Source organism: Nannospalax galili, unplaced genomic scaffold (genome assembly GCF_000622305.1).
Source record: "Nannospalax galili isolate Female #2095 unplaced genomic scaffold, S.galili_v1.0 scaffold355, whole genome shotgun sequence".
NCBI classification, from domain to species: domain Eukaryota; kingdom Metazoa; phylum Chordata; class Mammalia; order Rodentia; family Spalacidae; genus Nannospalax; species Nannospalax galili.
The window spans coordinates 304,377-323,022 of record NW_008336848.1 but is presented as its reverse complement, the minus strand read 5'-3'; the positions used below and the strand labels follow the sequence as shown (position 1 = coordinate 323,022).

Here is an 18,646-nt window from a genome sequence, read left to right as displayed (position 1 = left end):
GTGTGTGTGTGTGTGTGTGTGTGTGTGTGTGTGTGTGTGTACATGCCTGTAGAAGTCAGAAGACAACTTTTGAGAATAGATTTTCTTCTTCTAACATATGGGCTCTTGGTATTCAATGTAGGTTTTCAGGCTTGAGGGCAGGCACCTTTACCCACTGAACCACCTCCCTTGCCCAACCATTGCTGTTTAGATAGTGAACTTCTCAAGGGCAGTGACTAATAGCACCTACCTCAGTAAATGTTTGTTGGATGAGTGTATGTGTGAATAAATAAATGCAGACTTTTGTACAATCATGAACAGTGCATACCAAGCTGACATTTCATACAAAAGACCTAACTTTAGTTTTTCTGTGAGCTAATACTTGACTAATATAATGCTCAGTTCTTTTGAAAGCTGAGGTGGATCAGAAACTAAGCTCCCTAGCTCTCTAGAACGCCAGTCATGTAAGCTCAAAGAGTACAATGAAATCCTTTTTTTTTTAATGTTTATATATTTAAATTTAAATTTCATTTTAAAAATTAATATAAATTGTGAGAATTTGGATTGATAAAAATCAAAGTTAAATTGTTAAAATTCAAAGGTTGGTAATATCCTTCTTGATATATTGAAGGAACCACCCTTAGGTTAGTACATATGATCTAATTTTTTGAGTAATTCTCTCTAAAATAATTCCTAAAGATCCAAAGTCATAACTAATTTAAAAATTTTTTATTTATTATTTTTATTTTATGTGTATGAGTTTAACGCCTGCATGTATGTGAATGCACTGCATCATGCAATGCTGCGGAGGTCAGAAGAGGGCATCGGCTTCCCTGGACTTGGAGTTAAGGATTGCTCATAGCCCCCATGTGGGTGCTGGGAATTGAACCTGGGTCCTCTACAAGAGCAGTCAGTGCTCCTAACTGCTGAGCCACCTCTCCAGCCCCATAACTAATTTTTTAAATTATATAATTGTTAATATTCTGAACTTACTTAATTTGAATTTTTACTCAATATTCACTTTTAATTCATGATTCTAATTTCTTGCTCAATTTTGTTCAATTATTGCTTAACTTTTCTTAAAATTGTAGAAGGATCAATTCTTTAAAGAAACATCTATGTTGTCAATTTAAGATGTGAATAAGAACTATTTTTAGAACAATAGAATCAGTCTCCTTTCTGTCTCTCCCCAACCTTATTCCTCTTCTCCCCCCATTTTATAAAATTCATTAGAATAGGAGTAAAGGTTTAAAATATTACTTAAGGACTGGGGACTACAATTTTAAAAATGAATAATCAATAAAAAAGTGTTCAATATTAAAGAAAAATGAACCCTTTGTTTAAGAAGAGCAGTAACAGCTTCTAAGACTAGGCAGGCTAGATAGTAACTTAGAAAAAAGAAGCCCTTTGAGATGGCACACGTCTCTAGTTTCAGCTACTCGGGGGTGAGGTGGAAAAAAATCACTTGAGCCCAACAGTTTGATGCTAGCTTGGACGTTGTTGCAAGACCTTGTTTCAAACAAAAGGAAAAAAGAAATGGAGAGGAAAACCTGAACTATTTTTTTTAATTAAGTGTTATTGACTGTGGTTTGATATTTGTAAACAATAATTAGGGCAAGCAAAGATGAGAATTACATTTTGTTAATGTCATTTATGTCAAAATTTTTATTGTAATTGCAATTCAGATTTTATAACTTTTGCGGGGAGGTTCTTTTGGAGACAGGGTTTCCCTGTAGTCCCAGTTGGCCTGGAATGCCCTGTGTAGACCAGTGCTGGGATTAAAGGCATGCGCTGCCATGCCAGGCCAGATTTTATAATTTTTTATTATTTTTAACGGTAATTTCTCTTTCTGTACATATATATCATACCTTGTTCTTATTCGTCTCCCTTGCTGGTTTCCTTCCTGCCCCCAAATAGTCTTTTTTCTGCTTTCATGTCACATGTATTCCATTATTGTCTCTTAATCCCCCCTTTAGAGGTAATTTCTTTTTTAAAAAAAATAATATATTTTTATGTATATGAGTGTATCGCTTGCTTGTGTGAAAGTGCACCCATGCTGTGCAGTTCCATGGACGTCAGAAGAGGGTGTCAGATCCCCTGGAACTGGAGTTACAGACAGCTATTAGCCACCATGTGGGTGCTGGGAATCGAACCTGGGTCCTCTGCAAGAGGAGTCTATGCTCTTATCTGCTGAGCCATCTCTCCATCCCCAAGGTAATTTCTAAATATAATTCACTGCTCAGATTTTGTAGATGTTTTGGTAAGCACATGATAGGGTGAGTAGGTGGGTTTCATGGTCTAAGAACATTTCTGTTAATTCATTTTCATCTGTATGTTTTCAGTGCAGAGAGGGGAACGAGTGCATTTACTGTGGAAACTGAGAGAAGCAATTCAGATAACTGGAGCACTGTTAAATATGCAGCCAATTTATGAATAGGAGTATTTTGAACAGAATTAATAAAATATGCTTGACAAAGCATTTCTGCTGCATAATGCTGAAATGTGCTTCTGTTTGCTAAAAACCAAAGACAGTGTCCTCTCTTGTATATCAGAAAGCAAAATAGTTTAGCAAAGCATTCGTGGCTTAGCAAATATTCACTGAATACTCTTTATATTCAAGCTGCTGGGAAGATTTTGGGAAAAAAAAGTTTTAAAACTAGAACTGTGCATTTTAGTGCTTTGTTGGTTACTTTAATTTTTCATCATTTTGTCAGAAGGAATTATACACGAAATTACCTTCAGAAGATGTCTAAATACTAGTGTTTTAGGAAATTATGTGCCTAGCAGAATAGGATTGTCGTATAGTGTTTGAGACAGGTAGAGTTCCAAATTACTCTTTTAGAGATTGAGAATTACCAATGGAAAGTCAGTGAGTCCCTTACTTTAGGTTCAAAAGACAGTATTGTTTCTTATAGGGAAAAAAAAAGGAACAGTAATTAACAGTAAAGTGTTAACAGTAATTAACACTTTAAAAATTAACTCTTGAAGCCCAGCTTGATGACGCAGGCCTGTGATCCCAGTACTTGGGAGGCAGAGGCAGGCAGATCTCTGCAAGTTCAAGGCCAGCCTGGTCTACATAGTGAGTTCCAGGCTAGCGGGGGCTACAAGCAGACCCTGTTCCAAAAGACCAAAAAAAAAAAAAAATTAACTCTTGAGGGACTGGAGAGATGGCTCAGCAGTTAAGAGCACTGGCTCCTTTTGCAGAGCATCCAGATTTGATTCCTTGCACCCACATGGAGGCTAACAACTGTCTGTAACTCCAGTTCCAGGGAATCCAAAACCCTCACTTGACCTCTGCAGGCATTGCATGACACAGGTGCGCTTACACACATGCAGGCAATACACTCATACACATAAAATAAAAATAATAAATATTTTTAAAAAACTCTTAAATCTATATACATAATAGTTTTTAAGGGTCTGCCTTATCTCTTAACCTGAGCTAAGAAAATGATGGCAGGCTGGAGAGAGCATTCTGTAGGTAAAAGTGCCTGCTATGGACAGAGCCAACTCCTCAAAGTTGTCCTATGACCTCCACATGCGTGCTATGGTACTTGTGTGCTTTCTCTCTGTCTCTGTAACTGTCTGTCTGACTGTCTCTGTGTGTGTGTGTGTGTGTGTGTGTCTGTCTGTCTGTCTGTCTGTCTTTGTCTGTGTGTGTCTGTTTCTTTCACACACAATAATAAGACTAAAAATTTTTAACAATAAAATGACTAATTGAATCATTTGTTTCAAGTTTTCTTTTTCTTGAAGGCTAAAGGAATTTTTCTTATCCTTTAGGTAACATTGCATTTAATAGTTATATGGAAATGTTGTACTATGTCCTCTTTTAATGTAGTTATATAAAACTGGTTGTTATGATTATGCATTAGTTACCTTCATAATTACTTTGACAAAATACTGAGCAACTTGGGAGGGAAGATTTATTTGGCTCATTTTCAGAGGGTCTTAGGGTTTGTGGTGGGGAAGGCATGGCAGCTGGAGCAGCCTTAGTCCATGGTGACAGGCATCTGCACTGGTGGTTGGTCACATCATGGCTAGCCAGGAAACAGAGACCACAGAGGAACCAGGGGCAGGTATGACCTTCAGAGGCCTGTCCCCAGGACACATCTTAGTGACATATTTCCACCAGCCAGGACCCACCTCTGAAAGATTCCACATGCTTCAAAAGAGCAACACAAGCTGGGGACCAAGTGCTCAAACATGAGCCTGTGAGGGAACATTCCAGATTCAGTCATAGTAGGCGATATTTAAGAATTTTAGCAAGGAGTTATAAGAAGTGCTATTCATTTGTATAGAGCTTTGCCTTTTACATAATGCATACATATGCACACACACATAAAATAGTATTTTTGGGGGGGTGGGGTCTCCCTAGTCCCAGCCTACCTGGAAGTCACTATGTGGACCAGGCTAGCCTCCGTTACACAGAGATCCACCTTCATCTGCCTCCCAAGGGCTAGAATTAAAGGCGTGTACCATGATGCCAGGCATAATATGGATCTTACAGCAGCTCTTTGAGAAAGAAGTCAGGAATTGCTGTTATTGCCTTCTTAGAGATGAGAGGATGGAGTTAGAGTGGTCATATGATGAATTCAGTTAATGAAAAATTTACACTTAAATTCCTGTCTCCTACTGCAAGTCCTGTGTTCTTTCTAAAATTGATTGTATTTATATATTTCACATATTAACAGACTCCTAGAGAAAGCCCATGTTTGGTTGGTTGGTTTTTTTTGGAGACAGGGTTCTCACTATGTATTCCTGGTTTGGAGCTCACTATGTAGAACAGGGTGACCTCAAACTGACAGAGATCCACCTGCCTCTGCCTGCCTAGAATTAAAGGCATACGTCACCATGCCTGGCCTGTTTTTTTTTTTTCCTGTTGTTTGTTTGTTTGTTTTTAATTATTGTGAGGAGGGTCCACGAGTGGAGGTCAGAGGTCATCTTTGTGAAGTTGGTTATCTCCTTACACCTTTATTTGGGTTCCAGATTTGAACTCAGTTCCTCAGGCTTGTTCAGCAAACATCTTTATCTACTGAGTTGTCTAACTCCTAGTCTTCTTTGAAGTATAAAAGTGGTAAAAGTGCTGCCTAAAAAGATGTGCCCATCTCATACAGGTATGCAGTTGAATACCAGAAATTCTTTTTTGTTGGTTTGTGACAGAGTCTGTGTCAAAGACTGACCTGGAACTCACTATATAGACCAGGCCTTGAACTTGTGGCAGCCCTCCTGCCCCAGCCTTCTGACTACTGGATTACAGATGTGAACCATCATACGCAGTGAATACCAGAAATTCCTAAAGTTTGTTTTGTAAATTCCTATAAGATTTAATAACCAACATGAAGATAAGTGAGAACTTTTTATCAGAGAAATCTTGATCAATGGTTGGAATCCTGGTTTAAAAAGTAAATCTGGCATATAGATTCTTTGTTAAGATATGATTGTTATCAGAAAAGTGTCTTTGGAAAAAACTGTCCAGGGGTTACAAAATGTTGCTTCTTTTCAGCAGTCTTTTGTTTTTCAAAATGGTGATTTCAAGAATAATAATATTGGTAATTTTTTAAAAACCATTATACTTTCGGGGCTTAGTGGTTAGGAGCCCTGGCTGCTCTTGCAGAGGACTCAGGTTCGGTGCCTTGAACCACATGGAAGCTAACAACTGTCCATAACTCCAGTTCCAGGAGATTTGATGTTCTCTTCTGGCCTCCACGGCCATTGTATCTACCTATATGCAGACAAAACATTCACATAAAAGAAAAATAAATTTAAAATATTTTTAAAATTATACTTTGGGTAAAGTAGAAATTTATAACAGATACAGGTAATGGCTCGACTGACTTTTGCCATTTTTTCATAAATACTCTATTTTAGTTCCCAAGTAAACTTCTTTGGTCAAAAACATATATTTCTGTATGCTTTAAGGTGGGTTGATTGGGCTGGAGAGATGGCTCTGCAGTTAGGAGCACTGACTGCTTTTGCAGAGGGCCTAGATTTGGTTTCCAGCACCCACATGGCAGTAAGCAACTGTCCATAACTCCAATTTTAGGGGATCCAATGCTTGGTCTTTTGGCCTCCACAGGCATTGCACGACACTGGTGCACTTACATACATGCTGGCAAAACAATAATACACATAAAATAAATAGAAGCTTTAAAGAAAATAGACTGGTGAGATGGTTCAGAGGGTAAAGGTGCTTGTGGCTAAGCCTGACAACCTGAGTTTGATCCCTAGGACCTACATGGTAGAAGGAGAAAACTGACTCCTGGAAGTTGTCCTCTGACCTCCACACTCATTTGGCACATGCAAGTATACATACATACATACATACATACATACATACATACATACATAAATTAATCAATTAATAACTGGCTGTAATTTTGAAAATTTTAAGTTTTGGAAAGTCATCTCATACTATAGAAAGGAACATGTTCAGGATTTTTACCTTATAAAAGCATGGAAGAGGAAAGAATTTAGAACAATCTGAAATTAACTGTTATTAGTTCAGAAATTTGTCTTCAGTTTTGTAGGGGAAGTCCTACAGCAAACGCATTTCAACATTACACATGTAACTATTAGAAATTCTTGTTTTGTTTTTTGAGACAGGGTCTCCCTGCTGCCCCAGCTGGCCTGGAACTCCCTATGTAGACCAGGCTGTGGAGATCCGCCTGCCTCTGCCTCCAAGTGCTGGGAGTGTGGGATTAGAGGTGTGTAGCCATCAAGCCCTACTCCTCAGGTAATAACTCCTAAGTTTTGTGTTAGAAGAGGAAGGAGCACCATTTGGTATAGTTTGATCTACATGGCTTCTGGATCAAAAAGAAATCTTTGAAAAAGACTTCACAGCATTTATTTCATTTCTAGTTAATTTTTCTTGTTTACAGAATTGCATTTTGGTAATCTCTTCCTGCACTGCTTTTTGATGAGACGCCGTAGCTATCACATTTGTTTGGCTTATGGAACCAAGAAGACTGTATTCAGCATCTTCTTTTCTAGTGTAAGATCCTGGTTAAAACACACAACCTGGAGAGGATTATATTGTGATAAGGGAATATCCCAGGGCTGCTTTTATAGATTTAATCTTAACCACAGTTTCATTAAATGTTTAAGCTCAGGAATGTGGTATTTTCTCCTATGGCATACAAATATATAATTCCATAAAATACTTAAAAATTATATATATGTATTTTTTAATTTTTTAAAAATTATTTTTATTTTATGTGTATGAATGTATTGCCTTCAATGTATGTGAGTGTACCCATGTCGTGCAGTGCTGTGGAGGTCAGAAGAGGGCTTTGGATTCCCCTGGAACTGGAGTTAAAGACGGTTCGTAGCCGCCATGTGGGTGCTGGGAATCGAACCCCAGTCCTCTGCAAGAGCAGTCAGTGCTCTTAACCGCCGAGCTATCTCTCCAGCCCCAACAATTATATTTTATTCTGACAGAAACCCAGATGTCAGGATTTTACAGTTAGTAAGTTATGGCCTCAAAAGATAGTTCTCAAGGGCTGTTCTGAATATGCCAGCATGGAAATACGTAGAAGGTTGCTGGTTTGAGATTAGCATTTAAAAATAACAAATTATACAGTGCATATTAAGGTCCCTGAACTCTATCCACATCTACTATACAAGTAAATCTGTAAGAAAGTTGTCCTATTTTCATTTCTGCCAACTGTCACAAAGAGTATTCAGGGACTAACTTGGGAATTTTGGTATAGTTATAATTTGTAACATGCTATTGATAGTAGCAAAATAAGTCCAGAAAAAGCTTGGGTGCTAAGGTCTCATGAGCTGTACAATAGGAAATGCAGCCATGAATGTGGCTGTGTTGTGCTTACAGTTGTAGTTTGTTAGTGCTTATAGCTGGTTGGTTGGTTATTTTAGAGATTTATAACCATTGGTCAGAGGCTTGTGCCTAGCAGTGATGTATGCATGATGTATATTTACTGAACTATCATAGCTTAATCTGTGTTCATAGTTATGTGTTCTAAAAATGTCAGTAAATTACAAGCCAGAAAGAGCTGCTCCCACCTCAGTTCAGCAGGCTTTAGAGAACAGGGCTTGGGCTAGAATCTCGCAATAGCCATCTCTGTGTCCCAAGTTCCTTGCAAGGTGGCTAGTAGGTAGTAGATGCTCAATATGTATTTACCTGAAGTTTTAATAAAATAATATTTCTGGCAGAAAGGGAGGAATTTAGAATATGGGTTAGGAATGTACAGGAGGCTCTGAAGGAGACTAGTTAAGAAAGTCACAGCAGAGTTACGTGAGTAGGAAAGAGACTGTGGCTGATGGCTAATGGGTTCTTAATGAGGAAACTAAGTAGAAATGTATGAAAATTACTATTCTCATCAAGTCGAACTGTAAAGGGAAGGAAGGAGAAAAATGGCTTTATGGAGGGAATAGGTAATGTCCAGGACCTTATAAACATATAGAAGTGGAAATCAATCTCTCTCTCTCTCTCTCTCTCTCTGGAACTTCTGTCTGGTGGTTGCTGTGTGACTTTTAGAATAACAACTTAAGTCCTTTGCTTGTTGACACTGTAACTGTTCAGGTAAAGATCTTTTTTTTTTTTTTTTTTTTTTTTCTTTTGAGACAGGGTCTCAGTGTGTACCTCTGGCTGGCCTGGAATTCGCGATACATAGTCTAGGCTGGCCTTGAACTCTGAATCTGCCTGCCTCTGTCTCCCAAGAGGCTGATGTCAGGTGTCTTCCCCAATCATGCTCCAAATTCCAGCTTTTCCTGATGTGATTTTTTTTTTTTTTAACCTCCTGGCATGAGCTTCCTCTTCCCTTCTAGAGGGAATATTTCAATTGGGGGGAAACTTCTATAAAACAAATGGTTCTGTGGGTGGAATTCTGGTCCCAGGCTTGTGAAGCCAGTACCTGCTGAGACATCTTGCCAGCTCCCAGTTGACTTTTTAAAAATCGTGTTAAGCTGTACTAACATTAAAATTTATCACCTGAATTAGTTACTTTCCTCATTGCTATGACAAAATACCTGACAAAAGAAACATTAGAAAGGAAGAGCTTATTTTGGGTCACAGTTTGAAGGTAGGGAAGCCCGTGGCAGGAGGATGAGGTAGCTGGTCATATTGCTTCCACAGTCAGAGAGCAGAGATGAATGCTGGTACTCAGCTCACCTTCTCTTTTTTATTCAGTCCAGAACTCACTGCCTATGGGATGGTGCCAACTACTTCCAAGGTGTGTCTTCCCTCTTCAGCTAAACCTTTGTGAAAACAGAGTCATAGTCACACCCACAGCTATGTTTCCATGGTGATTCTGAACCCCATCAGGTTAATTAGGATCTCATGTAGCTCAAACAGGCCTGGAACTTACTATGTGACCAATGCTAGCCTTGAACTTCTGAGTCTCCCTCCCTGCATCTAGCCTCCCAAATATTTGGACAATAGGCATGCCACCACCATGCCTGGCTTAATCATTTTTCTGTGTACATTAACAATGTTAAGTAAATAGTCTCCAGAATTCTTTTCATTTTACAAAGATGAGATTTTGTATTGATTAAATAATTCCCTACTGTCTCTTCTCTCAGCCCTTGGAAATTCTGTTATGCACTCTGTGTATGAATTTGACTACACCAGGTACCAGGTCTAAGTATAGTTGTTTAGTATTTTCTTTATACTAACTTATTTCATCTAGTGTAGTGTCTTGAAGATTCATTTATGTTGTAGCATGTGCCAGGATTTCCTTTCTTTTAAAAGTTGAATAATAACTTTGTTTGATATATCCCTTTTTTATATTTTTCTACCTGTCCATGGTGGATACTTGGGATGCTTCCAGCCTTTGACTGTTATGAGCAATAGTGCTGTGGACAAGAATGTGTAAGTATCTTTACAATTCCTGTCTTCAGCCAGGCATGGTGGCACATGCCTTCAGTCCCAGTACTTGCACTTGGGAGGCAGAGGCAGGGCGGATTCCTGTGAATTCCCAGCCTGGTTTACATAGTTCCAGGCCATCTGGGGCTACAGGGAGACCCTGTTGTCAAAAAGAACAAAAAGAAAGAAGAGAAAAGAAAAGAAAATTCCTGTCTTCAGTTCTTTTGGCTATGTGTAGTCAGACATGGAATTACTGGATCATATGGTAGTTTTGTTACTGTTTAAAAAAAAAAAAACACCATACTGTTTTCCATTGTGACTGCTTCATTTTACATCCCTACACAGTGCACAAGGGTTCCAGTCTCTTCACCTTTTCACTAACACCATCTTCTGTTTTGTTATTTTTTTAATAATCATCCTGAATATGAACTTTTAATAAATGGTGTATATCTGTGATACTTGTCAGGTGGGTGGATAAATAAGATACAGTATATTCATGCAGTGGAACATTATTTGGCAGTAAATCATGCACTGATACATAGCTGCAACACTTGAATAGACCTTGAAACATAGTGCTAAGTGAAAGAAGCCAGGCATAAAGGCCATGTATTACATGATTCCATTTATGTGAAATAGTCCAAAGAGATAAACACAGACAGCAAATGAGTGAATGGTTGCCATGGGCTGGGGACAGTGAAGAGGGGCTGCTGGGAAGGGCTGGTGGGTGGGATGCTTCTTTACACATAAATATGCGTTAACATTAGGCAGTGTAAGTATTGTTTCATTTTCTGTTTGAAGAATGTGTATAATTAAACAGTTTTTGTGAATTTTGAAATTATGAGGAAAAGTTTTTAGAACCTAATTGGGAGGAAAACAATTTAGAAAAAAACTTTATAGTTATTTTTTTTCCTAGTGGGAGATATTCTGTCACTTATTTTAATGTTAGGAGTACAACAAATCTAATGTAATTGTTTTAAAGTTATAGTTTTCATATGATTCACTGAGGGATTTATTTTGAAAACAATCATTAGAATTTCCCTTTGAATTTATTAATCCTATAAGCATTGGAAATGCGTGTTAAGTTTGGTAGTGGATGAAAATTCATGCTTTTTTTCTCCTTTAAAATTGTACGTATGTTCCATATGTTCCAAGTTACCATGTGATTGAAGAAGAAAATCTAATTCAGTTAATAGCTTGAATATGAACATTAACTAATTCTATATAAATCTAGTTTGGTTGTAATTCTAAAGCAGCTTGAGTTACGGTGCTTTGATGATTTTGCCATAAAACATCTGATAACAGAAATTTTATTGCATTTTATTAGATGATAGTTACTACCTTTTTTCTTTATGTTTTTTGGAGTTTTTCTTTTGTTATTTTTGGTTTTTGTTTTGTTTTGTTTTGTTTGAGACATGGTCTCACTCTGTAGCCCAGACTGGCTTGGAGCTCACTGTGTAGCCCAGGCTCGCCTTGAACTCCAGTGAGCTCCTGCCTTTCAGCCCCCTGAGTCTTGAGATTACACGTGTAAGCCTCCTTACTCAGCTTTTATTTATATTTTCAAGCATATTAATCCCATCTCATTGAAGTAACTTGCTATATTCTAACATCTGTTATAGAGCTAGAGGGAGGTAGTTTTCTCTTTATTTCCAACCACAAAGCTGTGTATTTGCTGTGTCCTGGACTTTCTGAGCAAAGGAAACTATTATTTTTCTTACTAGAATAAAGGAAGAAAGCCTGTACTTTTCTATTTTAAGATGTTGTCTGAATGTCTAATACATTTGTAGCTTATCGGGCCAGTAAGAAGTTGCTTGTAATAAAATACTGAGAAAATGGCAGTCTGCCCACTCAAACCCCAAAGACGTGCAGTTTACTTTGTATATTTGCTTGTTCAAAAGTTGAAACTTGATTTAGGAGAAGAAAAGTATTTGAGAGCTAAGTACTAAAGAGTTCCTATCTCTTCTTGATCCTTCTGTGAATTATTTAACATCACCGTTTTCAGCTCTTTACTTTTGTAAACACCTTTGTAAGTTGGAAATCTGAAAACGGAAACTTTGCCTTCAGAAGATAATGTTATTTTTAATTATTTAAGTTTGTGAGAAGTATCTTTTACTACTTCAGGTGTAGCATTTTTTGGGTCACTATAGGAGTACTTGTTAATGGTTGTACCGGTTAGTATCCCACAGGGACAGCATCAAAGAATCCAACAGCTCTGTCAACAGAAATGTGCTTGTACACTATTATGATTCAAAAAGTACTTTGAGGATTGGGCATTTTGCCCCCAAATATTCGCTTTGTTGTCTAGAGTAGTAAGAGATTTGGTGAAGCTACTTCAAAAAGAAAATAAGGGTTTTGCACTAAAAAATTGGAAAAATTCTAGTTCATTTATGTGATAAGAGCCCATCTCAATTAGAGGGTATTTTCCTCATTTCATTTACACATTTGACCCTTAAAAATATGATATTACTCACAAAAGATGCATTAGATTTTCTTAATTTCACAGTTACAAACTATTCTTCAAATTCTGATAGATTTTCTTGTAACTTTGTTTGGACTAGACAAACTCCAATCTTAATAGGCCTTAGAATCACAACAGTAAACTTAAAATTTCATTCTATTCCTCTTTCTTCCAGCTTTTGGGTAACCATATGGCAAAAGAACAAAATATGTCTCAGTGTGCTCATAAAACTTTGGAATAACTTTGTTAGGGAGCATTTCACAGTTGATCAGTCCTTTTCTGTTGATTGTGCCCCAAGTGATTATATTTTCATTTAATTCCTTTCCATTAAGAGAGTAACAACTTCACTTAAAATCTTCGAATCTTACCAATAGAGGAGATATAAATTGTTCAGAGAATGGGGAACAGAGTCATTCATTTTCTTTAAAACTACAGAAATGAGACAGCATTCTGATTTCCTCATTCTGGTGGCCTCACCTTCTCTTTAAGCTGCTTCAGAGAATGATAGAAATTATCTCTCTGAGTTAGAAAGTTGTTTAAAACATTTCTACAGGTTGCGGATGGGGGCTTGAGACAGGGTCTCCCTGTAGCTCCAGGTGGCCTGGAATTCACTGTGTATACCAGGCTGGCTTCTATCTCACAGAGACTGGCCTGCCTCTGCCCCCCAAATGTTGGAATTAAAAGCCTGAGTCACCATGCCTGGCTCATTTTTTAGAGATTTTTAATATATACTGAAATAGTAAATAGCTAAAACTTCAGCCTTTGAAATCCCTAGGGAGTTAATTTAACAGACTAATAGCAATAAAACAATTCATCCTGTGAAGTTTTTTTTTTTTAAACTTAAATCATGTACAGTGAAAATACAATTAATTTCATACCTTTCTCCTCAAACACAGAAGACTGGATATAACTGGTGATTTTCCTCCTAAACTTGCTTGATGATGTTGTATTATCATTTTGCTTGAATATAACAGTTAAATATAACAGCCTTTTTTTTGTTACTCTGACATTTATTGAACACTTACTGTAAGTCAAGCACTGCTCTCGGCATAAGGTTGATAGACTTGTGAACTACATAGTCTCAAACTGCAATGCTTTGAATTCTTGCCTGGTTTTTATGGTTTTTTGTTTTCCTTTTTGCCACTATTTAGCATAATGTTAAGGGCATGAATTTGGGAACCAGTCTTTTTTTAAAATTTGACTCCTGGCTTTTACTACTAATTATAGACATGTGACAATAGCCCATTAAACTCTTGTAGGAATAATGATTTTTAATATAACTAAATGGTTACTTCAGTTGTCTCCACAATAACCTCTTTGAATCACTTTTTACATCTGTAACTGTAGACAGTGATGTGTTTTACCTCATTGTAGTGAGGATTAAAAGAACACAGGTAGATTGAAATGGTGACATACTCCTCTAACCCTAGCACCTGGATGATGGAGGGAGGAGGAATAGGTGCTCAAGTTGGAGGCCAGCCTGGGGTACATTATTCTACTTCTAAACAAACAAATAATAAATGAATACATATAAAATGTTTAGAATAGTGCCTGGCATGTGGTGAAGGCTGTATCATGCAGTAGCCATTTCTACTGCCAGGAATGAATGTTTCTACGATTTGTCTCTGATTTCACAGTGTTTTTTGACCAGTTTGTGCTATCTTCTATTTAAAATTCCTCTAATCTGATAAAATTGATGACCATACCTTTTAGAACTAAGCGCACAATAAATTGCCTGTGAAACCAGAACTCTCATCTCCTGAAATCCAGTTGTACAAATGACATTGTATTTTGACAGCTGAGAACTTTTCTGTCCCAGACATAACCTTAAATGGGCTGTGCATATGAATGAGTCTTGAATAAGAAGAAAGATGAGTCAAAAATTGTTTTAATAAATAGGACTTCTTTTTTAGGGAAAAAGATCTTGAAGAAGCTCTGGAAGCAGGAGGTTGTGATCTTGAAACTTTGAGAAATATAATTCAAGGGAGACCATTACCAGCTGATTTAAGGGCCAAAGTTTGGAAGGTAACTAGAAATTTAAATAAGTAAAGTGTAATCAATTAAAAATACTTTTTATAAAATTTATTTTCAGCTCTGAAAATATTTTTATGAATATGCTGCATCTAGAAAATTTGTCAGTAATAAAATGTGTTACTGTAGTGCTTGCTATATTTAATAATAGTAGTTAAGATAGTAATATTTTATAGCTATTAGAAATGACTTTAATCTTTATAAAGTTTATTTAATGAAATGGGGAACTAGGTGGGAAAATACAAGCAGTAATTAAAATAGAATACATGCTAACATACGGAATGATAATAACCATAAAAAAAGGAATATGTCTCTGGGTGTTGGGGTTAGAGTTTTTCTTTGCTTTATGTTACTCTTTCAACTGTTGGTTTAGGGTATGTCAGAGTTTTGTTTGTTTTTATTTTGTTTTGTTTAAGATAGGATCTTGCTGGGTATCGCTGCCTAACTTGGACTTCTCCTTTGTCACCCTCCTGAGTGCTGGGATTGCAGGTGGCTACCGCCATGCCTGACAAATGAGTCTTATTATTTTTCATGAACATTCAGCAATCAAAGATGACTGTACTAGGTCTAAATAAGAATGGGTCCATTGGAAGAGGGACTTGGGGAGTCCTACCCTTCACTGCTGAACTATTTCCTATGGAGAAGTTCTGGGTAGGGTAAAGGGGAAATTAGGATCTTCCATTGTGTAGCCACTGGGAACCCCACTAGGCTCCAGTGGATAGTTTCAATCCAGTGGTCACAGAGATGCTCACACAACAAAACCGAAAGTCATAAATCTGAGAAAGGAGCAGGTAGGGAGTGGAGGCAGGGCTGATAGGGGTGGGAAGGAGTTGGATTTTTTCCTTAAAAAATTGAATTAAGATATGTTAGATATTTGTGAAAGCATGTAATATATAAGCACAATGGATAAAATAAATGTCATCTGCTATTACCAGTAGGTAAATCACATAAAATGCCTAGGCTATATCTTTTCATTTGTTCTCCTATGCTCATATATATTTAATAAAATGGAATTATAACTGTACATAGGTTCCTAAATGATCTCCTACAGAAATGTAAACAGAAGAATATATAAACTTGTACAGTGAACTGTCAAGTACCTGTAAGCCAGCTTTAACTATTACCGGCATCTGGCCAGTCTGTTTGACTGGTATTCCCATCCTGTCCTTCCTGCCCCTATGCTGGATTATTTTAAAGGAAGTCCTTGGTAGCACATTAAATACTTTAATATGAAAGTCTGAAAGATACCTTTAAAGTAACCACAAAACCATATAGACACTTAGAAGAAAATAATTTTTATGTTTTTATTAATGTCTGTTAATTATGCATGATAATGGTTTCAATGTGATTTCTCATACCTATATATTATGAATTCTAATCATACTCACCTATGCATTACCCTCTCTTGTCCCCTTCCCATTCCTGCTGATCCTGTTCCTCTTTACACCTAGTCCTCGGTCTATTTTCATGTCTTTTTTCCCTCCCATTTTCCTTTTCCTTGACAGGGGATGACCCAATGAGTTTTGTTAAAGTTACAAGAACATGAATAATCTTATCAGTGGCTACACATAATGAAGAAAATGTTCTTCCTTTCCCCATCAACCATTAGCTGTCTAAAAAGAGTAATTCTTTAGCGTCAAAAATAATTTATTCAGCTGTCTTATGTGTGTATTTTTTATAGGTGATGTGCTAAAATTCAAATTTATAAATTTTTGTTGGCTTGATTTATTATTATTATTTACTGTTATTATTATTATTATTTCATTTCTAAGATGCTGATAATCCTCAGGAGCATATTTATATTGCAGTAGGAGGCATAATAACTAAAATCTAGAACTATGACATTGAAAATTTTTTAATTTTTTATTGTATATGAATGTGTGTGTGTGTGTGTGTGTGTGTGTGTGTGTGTGTGTGTGTGTGCGCGCCGCGCATCATCTCTGTGCAATGCTGGTAGAGGTAAGAAGAGGGCATTAGCTCTGTGGAAGTGGAATTACAGGTGGTTGTTAGTGCTGAGAACCAAACCTGGGTCCTCTGCAAGAGTAGCCAGTGTTCTTAACTTCTGAGCCATCTCTCCAACATATTTTGTTTTTGAGAGAGGGTCTTACCATGTAGCACTGGCTGGCTATGTAGACCAGGTTGGCCTCAAGATCCACTAGCCTTTGCCTCTTGAGTGGTGGGATTAAAGGCACGGACCACCATGCCCAGCCTGAAATTCAAATTCTAGAGGACCTACTGTTGCATTTGTTTGATTTGTCATTTGAGTCTTAATTAAAAGAATGATAATTTTGGTTGAGGGTATAGTTCAGTAGTAGGGTGCTTGCCCAGCATGTGCAAGGTCCCTAGGTTCAATCCCTAGCACTGCCCAAAAAGTGAAATTTAAAAATACTGTTTTTATTATACATACTTTAAAAAAACTTACAAAAATAATAATATTTTCTCAATTCATTAAGTTTTATTGTTGTTGGCTTTTTTGTTTGTTTTGAGACAGGGTCTGCCTGTACCCTAGCTGGCCTGGAACTCACTATGTAGACCAGGCTGGCCTGGAATTCATGGAGATCTACCTGCCTCTGCCTCCAAAATGCTAGGAATAAAGGTGTGTGCTACCACACCTAGCTCTTTTGTAAAAATTTTAAATTGTACATGGCATAGGTATATGTTTTCCTTTGGCAATATTATGTTCTTAGTTTTTACATTTCAAAAAACAGACGTCTTGAAGTCGTGTGTAAATATACAAATATTTTGTGTAATTTGTTCTACCCACTGAATCAGCATGAAGTAGGAAAATCTAATGTAGGAGCATTTAAGATAATTCTGTTGGTTATGTGGCTAGGGTTTGGTGTTTGGTGGAGTGTAGATTCTTTACTTTGTAGTCTTTTGTTATTATTCCTTAATTCTTGCTTTCCTTAATTTAGCATATTTTCCAAAGCAAAATAACAAATGACACTAGCTGCTTTTGAAAATCTTTCTTCCAGATTGCTCTGAATGTTGCAGGAAAAGGCGATAGTTTGGCATCGTGGGATGGAATTTTAGACTTGCCGGAGCAGGACACTATTCATAAAGAGTGCCTGGAGTTTATTGGTGAGTTTTATAATTGTTACTCCAACAGCTATCAAAGTGCCTGAAAACAAATCCTGAGTCCATCAGTCTCGAATCCAGCCTTGGCAGACAAGAGAAAAATGAGGAGGAATGCAATAGAAGGATGCTTTTGATTCCCTGTCTAGAACTTATGCTAACGATTCTTGCCTTTACTTCTCTTTCACATCTCCTAGGCAACAGTCAAGGACTTTCTTTTCTCCCTAAAAAAAAGTTATGCAATTTGGGAGTCTTTTAGATACTCTTTTAGACCCACTGAAGGGTACCCCAAATGCCTCACCCTACATCTCTGTTCAGCAAGTGTGCTGGATAGCTTTACTGTCAACTTGACACACCGGGGTTGAGGGAGCCTCAATTGGGGAAGTGCTTCCATTGGACTGGCCTGTGGCCATGTCTGTGGGTCATCTTCTTGATTGTTGAGTAGTGTGGGAGGGTTGAGCCCACTGTGGGTGGTGCCACCCCTGGGCAGGTGGGCCTATGTTGTATAAGAAAGCAGGCTGAGCAGGGGCCAGAGGAGCAAGCCAGTAAGCAGTGTTCCTCCATGGCCTGTGCTCCAGCTCCTGCCTCCAGGTTCCTGCCCTGAGTTCCTACCTTGGGCTCCCTGATGGACTGTGACCCGGGATATATAAGATAAAATAAACCCTTTCCTCCCCAAGTTTGTATTGGTTAGAGTATTTTGTCACAGCAATGAAGAACAAACTAGGACAGCATGGAAGAAGCCAGAGTGGTCTGTATCCCGATTCCCTATTGGCAAGTTGGGTAACCTCTTCAGAGGATGCTGTGATAAGAATAGGAGGTAGAACAGCTGAGAGTGGTGGCGCATGCCTTTAGTCCCAGCACTTGGAAGGACTCTGGGATCTCTGTGAGTTTGAAGTCAGCATGGTCTACATAGTGAGTTCCAGGCCAGCTGGGGCAACAGGGAGACCCTGTCTCAAAAAGACCAAAAAAAAAAAAAAAAAAAAAAGAATAGATAGGAGGTAGGAATTGGCTAGGCAGTTAGGGTTAAAAAAAACAAAGAAAAGTAGCCAGTTTCTTAGCTAAAAGTCAAAATGCCCTTGGGCCTCTTAGCAACATACTCTGTTCCAAAGACCAAAAATGTCAAAAGTATGGGCATGGTAGCACATGCCTTTAAACCCAGCAGCTGTGAGGCAGAGGCAGGCAGATCTCTGTGAGTTTGAGGCCAGCCTGGTCTACAAAGTGAGTTCCAGGCCAGCCGGGGCTACAGGAAGACTCTTGTCTCAAACAAACAACAAAAAAGTCAG

The 18,646-nt window shown here is 37.8% G+C and overlaps 1 protein-coding gene across 2 annotated transcripts in view; it reads left to right on the top strand.

The window, feature by feature from the left end:
• Tbc1d23 (TBC1 domain family member 23) overlaps positions 1 to 18,646 on the top strand; it is a 65,981-nt gene that overhangs the window by 6,469 nt on the left and 40,866 nt on the right. For both annotated transcript variants that reach the window (XM_017797668.2, XM_008831245.3), the window contains exons 2-3: positions 14,171 to 14,282; positions 17,264 to 17,369. In XM_017797668.2, the coding sequence (XP_017653157.1) occupies positions 14,171 to 14,282; positions 17,264 to 17,369 (218 nt within the window). The remainder of the gene's footprint in view (positions 1 to 14,170; positions 14,283 to 17,263; positions 17,370 to 18,646) is intronic.